Raw genomic sequence first — 7,326 nt, forward strand, 5'->3', positions numbered from 1 at the left:
TCTCATCTGGAAACTGAAAGTTGCTGGAAAAGTGCGAATATTTGGTTGGCGAGTGGCCACAAATACTCTAGCTACAAAAAAAACAAGTGGAAAAGAACCATTGAACTGGATGCCACTTGCTGCATTTGTGGTAACAGTATTGAGGACGAACACCATGCAGTGGTCATGTGCACAAAAAGTAGAGCTCTCAGGTGTGCTATGAGGGAAGTGTGGAATTTACCTGCTGAAAAGAATGGGGAGGATTGGCTTCAGACTTTGCTGGATACAAAAAGTGAAGAAGGTCGATCGTGCCAAGATCCTGATGCTTCTTTGGAGGAGTTGGTACCTTAGAGAAGATAGCCTGCGAAACAACGGAAGGGAGACAATTAGCAGTTCCATGCAGTTCCTGGTAAAGTACGACAAGGAACTAAGAACTGCAGCAGAGGCAAGGGATGCAACTGAGGGCAAGGAAAAAAAATGAAAGAAGGGAGTTCAGAAAGCCGTAGTACTGAATTACCTGCGGCCAAATGGATGCCGCCGCCGCGAGAAGTGGCCAAAATCTACGACCCTTGATGCTCTCTGAATGTACCGTCCCCCCACCTGAGTAGTTTGTTTCTACTCCAGATCTCAAAAAAAAAAAGAATAAAGTTAGCCATGCGCTTGCAGCGTATGGTCATTGCACTCCCCGTACCACGGTCTGGCTGTGTTAGAGGCTGGACTCTATTGTAAACTTGTCTAAGCCTGATATGCTTCTTTGAGCAATGAAATCGTCCTTTGCCCCGCAAAAAAAAAGAAGAAAAGAAATGCCGCGGTTGCTCAACGAAAGGGATGTCGGACTACAATACCTGAAGATCACTCCGTTTGGGAAGAATATAATATCCTATGTGAACGATTTTCAGTCGTGCCAATTTTATATACCTAGATTGTTGATCCCTACTACTTTCAATTCTCTCCATCTCAGCCGCAGCCCGCAGGGGAGTGCCACGTCTTCACTGCCGACCAGTTCCATGATGGGGACGGACGGCTGAGATCTATTGATGTAAGTTGGGCCCCTGGCCGGGTGTGAGATTTGTGAAACTTGAGGGTGACAATTGAGTACTTGACTCAACTGCTGAAACCTGAATGAGGCATCTCTGAAGGCCTGCTTCTCTCGTTCGCTGCCGGAGTTGTTCGTGGGATCCTCGCACCCAAAGGCCCGAGCCGAAGCCGACGGCGAGCTGCCGGGTCGCCGGCGGCGAGATGCAAGAAACAAACTCCCACCGGCGCCATTCCTGCTCTGTAACCCCACGCGTGCCCCGCTACCTGCGCACCGCCGCGGCCCTGGCCGCCGCGGTCCAGAGCGTCATCAACACGCCCCCGCCGCGCCCCGAGTCGCAGAGCCTCCACGCGCAGCTCCTCACCTCCGGCCTCCGCCCCACCGCCGACCTCTCCGTCAAGTTCCTCATCCTGCACCTGCGCTGTGGCTCCCACCGCAACGCCCGCGCGGTGTTCGACGGAATGCCCCGCCCGACCAACGCCGCGCACAACTACCTCGTCGCCGGGTACTTCCGCCTGGGGCTCCCCTGGGAGGCGCTGGGGATCGTGCGGCGGCTCGCGGCCTCCACGGGCCGCCTGGACGTGTTCGCGCTCTCCATGGCGCTCAAGCTGTCGGCGGCGCTGGCGCTGCCCCGCGCGGCGAGGGAGGTCCACGCGCGCGTCGTCAGGTCCCCCGCGGAGCTCGACGACATCCTCGTCGCGGCGTTGGTGGATGCCTACGTGAAGAACGCGTCGCTGGGCTATGCTCGGCGGGTGTACGGCATGGTGCCGGAGCCGGGCATGGTGTGCTCGACGGCGCTGATCGTCGGCTGCATGAACCAAGGGCTGTACAGGGACGCCGAGGCCATATTCAACGGGATGGAGGAGAAGGACGTCGTGGCGTACAACGCAATGGTGGAGGGGTACAGCAAGACGGAGGAGACCGCGGAGAGCTCGCTGGAGGTGTTCAAGGCGATGCAGCGAGCGAGGTTCCGGCCGACGGTGTCGACATGCGTGAGCGTGCTTGGCGCGTGCTCGCTCTTGTCGTCGCCGGAGCTCGGGGAGCAGGTGCACTGCCAGGTCATCAAGAGCAAGGTCATCTCTGACATCAAGGCGGGGAGTGCGCTGCTCGACATGTACTCCAAGTGCGGCCGAGTTGAGGAGGGGCGGAGGGTGTTCGACGGGATGGCAGAGAGGAACGTCATCACATGGACTTCGATGATCGATGGCTACGGGAAGAACGGCCTTTCAGATGAGGCTCTCTTGCTGTTGGAGGAGATGCGGGGGCAGCAGCGGGGCGTCAGGCCAAATCATGCCACATTCCTGAGCGCCCTGTCGGCGTGCGCGCGCGCCGGACTGCTGTCCCGAGGCCAGGAGGTGTTCCAGAGCATGGAGCGCGACTGCTCGCTCAAACCACGGATGGAACACTACGCTTGCATGGTGGACCTGTTGGGCAGGTTCGGCAGCGTGCGCCAGGCATACGATTTCGTCAGGGGGATACCGGCGAGGCCAAACTCTGACGTGTGGGCGGCCCTCCTCGGGGCGGCCACCCTGCACGGCGACGTGGACATTGCCAATGTTGCGTCAAGGGAGGTATTTGAGTTGAGCCGCGCCGGGAGACCGGGCGCCTACATGGCCTTCTCCAACACCCTTGCGGCCGCCGGAAAATGGGACTCTGTGCACCAAGTTAGAGAGATGATGAAACAGCGTGGCGTGCTCAAAGACGCAGCATGCAGCTGGGTTGGGTCTGACAACTGTCCACCTGTCAACTGATGCAAATTAACGGTGATTTTTTCATGATATTTTGGGGATTTCCTTCCTTTGTTGATTCGTTCTTGGGCTTTGGTGCTCCAACAGCAAAAGGAAAGCGTATTGAATCATACGACGGCACAACAGATCCTACGGTATGGATCGAGGATTACCTCCTCCACATCAATATGGCCCGTGGTGATGACTTACACGCCATCAAATACCTCCCACTAAAACTCAAAGGACCAGGCTTAATAGCCTGCCAGCAAAGTCCATTAGCTATTGGGAAGATCTAGAAGCCGCATTCCTCGACAACTTTCAGGGCATTTATGTGCGACCACCAGATGCCGATGACTTGAGCCACATAATTCAGCAGCCAGAAGAATCGGCCAGGCAATTCTGGACTCGGTTCCTAACAAAAAAAAATCAAATTGTCGACTGTTCGGATGCGGAGGCCTTAGCAGCTTTCAAACACAACATTCGCGATGAGTGGCTAGCCCGGCACCTTGGTCAGGAAAGCCGAAATCTATGGCAGCCATCACGACACTCATGACCCGCTTTTGTGTGGGAGAAGACAGCTGGCTGGCTCGCAGTAATAATATGTCAAAGAACCATGGTACTTCGGATACCAAGGACGGCAATAGCAGGTCACGTCGCAACAAACATAAGCGCCGCATTAACAGCGATAATACTGAAGATACGACAGTCAATGCCGGATTCAAAGGCTCTAAACCCGGTCAGCGGAAAAAGCCATTCAAAAGAAGCACTCCGGGCCCGTTCAGTTTGGACTGTATACTCGATCGCTCGTGTCAAATACACGGCACCCCCGACAAGCCAGCCAACCACACCAACAGGGATTGTTGGGTGTTCAAGCAGGCCGGCAAGTTAATTGCCGAAGACAAAGATAAGGGGCCACATAGCGATGACGAGGAAGAGCCCCAGCAGCCGAACACCGGAGGACAGAAGAGGTTCCCCCCACAAGTGCGGACTGTGAACATGATATACGCAACCCACATCCCCAAGAGGGAGCGGAAGCGTGCGCTCAGGGACGTATATGCGTTGGAGCCAGTCGCCCCAAAGTTCAACCCATGGTCCTCCTGTCCGATCACCTTCGATCGCAGGGACCACCCCACTACTATCCGTCATGGCGGATTCGCCGCACTGGTCCTAGACCCAATCATTGACGGATTTCACCTCACTCGAGTCCTTATGGATGGCGGCAGCAGCCTGAACCTGCTTTATCAGGACACAGTGCGCAAAATGGGTATAGACCCCTCAAGGATCAAACCAATAAAAACGACCTTTAAAGGCGTCATTACAGGTGTAGAGGCCCATTGCACAGGTTCAATTACACTGTAAGTGGTCTTCGGATCCCCGGATAACTTCCGAAGTGGTTATCATGCACTGCTCGGGCGAACCGCATTTGCGAGATTCAATGCGGTACCGCATTATGCATACCTCAAGCTCAAGATGCCAGGACCTCGTGGGGTTATTACAGTTAATGGAAACACAGAGCCCTCTCTCCGAACGGAGGAGCACACTGCGGCCCTCGCAGCAGAAGCGCAAAGCAGCCTCTCAAGGCAATCCACCAGTTCGGCGTCTCAAGACCCGGACACCTTCAAGCGCGCTCGGAGTAATCAGCAACTGGACCGCCTGGCACGATCTGAGCTCGCGTAGCAATGCGGCCCCCACCCCAGTCCCAGCCAAGCGGCAAAATCCGTGCCACGCGTACATAATTACGCATTAAAAATATCATAGGCACAGGTGGGGAGGGGGCACAACTACGACACACTCCAAGAGGCGGCCTAAACCGCACTAGGGGCTTCCCGCTTTGTTATTTTTCTCTTTAAGGACTTTAATCTCTGGAAACCTTGTCCGGCAGCATGATTGTCGAACACATGATGCAGCAACCAAGAGAGGCAGAAAGCTACGTCACACCATGGAACTCCCAGGTGGATTACGATAACGAGTGAAATATTTGCTTTAATACTATTCCTCAGCTTGCCCTTGGAAGGGACATAGTCCTACTTTTTGCTTATCGCACTATCCGTATCATTCTGCTTTAACGCACCTCTTTGAATAAACAACGCATAACATTAAGACTATTATTGCATTCTTGTTTTATATATATGTGTTCATTAATGACACCTCGCAACTGTACACTTTGGTACGGCCAACACACTAGGGGCTTAAGTACCCCACAATATGGTGTGAGAAATCCGAACACTTTCATAAGTGCGGCACCCCGAACTTATAGCATTATATGCATCAGCTCCGAATCATGTCTTTGGTCAAATGTTGGGTTTGCCCGGCTCCTATGTTTTGGTACCTTACATCCCGCTCTATCGGCTAAGGTAGCGCTAAGAGAACTACTGCGATTGTGCCCCGGTTCTGCTGGGCTAAGCACCTCAGTAGAGAAAGCTAAAACTGACTATCATGATAAGGCGAGAGACTGGTCGCTGTTCGGCGAGGTTTTGAGTCCCTAAAGACTTATGCCGCTTAGAGCGAGGAGCCGGTCCTAACCGGCTTAAAGGCGTGTATCGCGCCCCGAATTCGGCCTTCCGAATACCAGGGGCTTCGCCGAAATTTAAAATTATAGAATTCTATGGCTAAGTGAGAGTGATAAAGCATTATTAGTCCGGTTGCCTTGTTCGTTGTGGTGAGCACCTCCCTCGAAGGGCCCAAAAATGGGAACAAGAGTGCTCAGGTTTATCCCAAACACCCCAGCACTCGCGGCATGGGGGCAGAAGCCGAGGACTAGCCATCTCTCAGATTGGATAAACAACCAAACAGAAGGTAATATTTTAAATTCAAACAAGCGTTGCATAGCGCATATGAAACAAGTTTTCATCATACATGATCACACGAGCAAGTTTACTCAAATATTACATCCTTTGAACATTCGTCCGCTACAAGACGGGCACCCTTCAGGACACCCTCATAATAAATTTCGGGGGTGCGATGCTCCTTGCCCTGCGGCGGTCCCTCCTTGATCAGCTTCACAGCGTCTAGCTTGGCCCATTGCACCTTCACGTGGGCGAAAGCCCGGCGTGCACCTTCGATGCAGACAGACCGCTTGACGACCTCCAGCCGTGGGCATGCGTCCACAAGCCGCCTCACCAGGCCGAAGTAGCTGTTTGGGAGGGTGTCGCCAGGCCACAGCCGGACTATAAAGCCCTTCATGGCCTGTTCGGCCGCTTTGTGTAGCTCGACCAGCTGCTTCAGCTGGTCGCTCATAGGCACCGGGTGTTCGGTCCCAGTATACTGAGACCAAAACAGCTTCTCCGTTGAGCTTCCCTCCTCGGCCTGGTAAAACTGTGCGGCATCCGACACGCTGCGGGGCAAATCTGCGAATGCTCCTGGAGAGCTCCGGATTCGGGTAAGTAATAGGTAGTTTACTTTCACATGCTTGCTTTGCATATAGAATGCCTTACCCGCCGCTATTTTCTTCATCGCGTCAATCTCCTGGAGGGCCTTTTGGGCTTCGGCCTTGGCACTTTTTGCGCTCTTGAGGGCTGCGGCAAGCTCAGACTCTCGCGTCTTCGAGTCCAGCTCCAACGCCTCGTGCTTCGCCACGAGAGCCCGGAGCTCTTGCTGCACCTCGCCCACCCGAGCCTCTTGCTTTTCCTGCTCGGTGCGCTCCTTGGCCGCTTTATCTTCGGCCTTGGACATCGCTTGCTTTAGGGTCGCCACTTCGGTCGCGGCCCCTGGCAAACATACGATGATCCTGTCATTTTGCAACCGCGTCTTCTTTTATATATACATATCTATAGACAGGGTATTACTTACCTTTGTTCTCCTCGAGCTGCCTCTTGGCAAGGCCGAGCTCGTCCTTGGACCCTTTAAGGTCCTGCTTCAGTGTGGCGACCTCCGCAGTCAGTGCGGCAGATGCCAGCAGCGAAGCCTGCATACGCATATTGACATACTTATATTAGACTCCTGCGATGTTGTTTGATCCTCTGTTCGGTTTTTCTTTGTGAACACCGAACAGAGCATCAGGGGCTACTGTCTATGCGGTAATATTTTTTCTATATTTTAACACTTACCTCAAAGCCTGTTAAAAGGCTGGCACAGGCTTCAATCAATCCGCTCTTGGCGGACTGAACCTTCTGGACTACCGCACTCATAATAGTACGATGCTCCTCGTCGATGGAAGCGCTGCGAAGCGCTTCCAGCAGATTGTCCGGCGCCTCTAGATGGACAGAGGTCACCGGCACAGGCGTCTTGCCCCTCTTGGAAGGAGGCCGCCTGCCCGAGTCTGGAACCACTGGAGGTTCCAGCGCGGTGTTCGGCTGAGGGCCGAACTCGGAGCCCTCGGGGGCCTTGTCCCCTCTGCCCCCGGAGTCCGGAAGGTCGCCTTGAGGCGCCTCCGGGACTGTCTCCCCTCGACCCGGTGCCTCTTGAGACAATACCTTGGCGTTGTCCGCAGGGCAAGGGCAGGTGGCGGTCGGAAGTGGATCGCTATCCATATCCGACGAGCCCAGGGAGCCGTCCGATGATACATCAATACGGGCTCGTGGCGGCCTGCATAATCATATTCGGCGTTAGGGGAAGCAGTGCGCAAAAGGATACTATGAGTTACTC

General features: G+C 54.4%; 1 protein-coding gene across 1 annotated transcript; it reads left to right on the forward strand.

Moving 5' to 3' along the window:
- Positions 1-1,114: 1,114 nt before the first annotated feature.
- Positions 1,115-2,794, forward strand: LOC123130016 (pentatricopeptide repeat-containing protein At1g28690, mitochondrial-like). Its single transcript, XM_044549969.1, has one exon. The coding sequence runs from the start codon at positions 1,219-1,221 to the stop codon at positions 2,764-2,766; it is 1,548 nt and encodes a 515-aa protein (XP_044405904.1). The 5' UTR covers positions 1,115-1,218; the 3' UTR covers positions 2,767-2,794.
- Positions 2,795-7,326: the final 4,532 nt, after the last annotated feature.

This window comes from Triticum aestivum, chromosome 6A (genome assembly GCF_018294505.1).
Source record: "Triticum aestivum cultivar Chinese Spring chromosome 6A, IWGSC CS RefSeq v2.1, whole genome shotgun sequence".
Classification (NCBI taxonomy): domain Eukaryota; kingdom Viridiplantae; phylum Streptophyta; class Magnoliopsida; order Poales; family Poaceae; genus Triticum; species Triticum aestivum.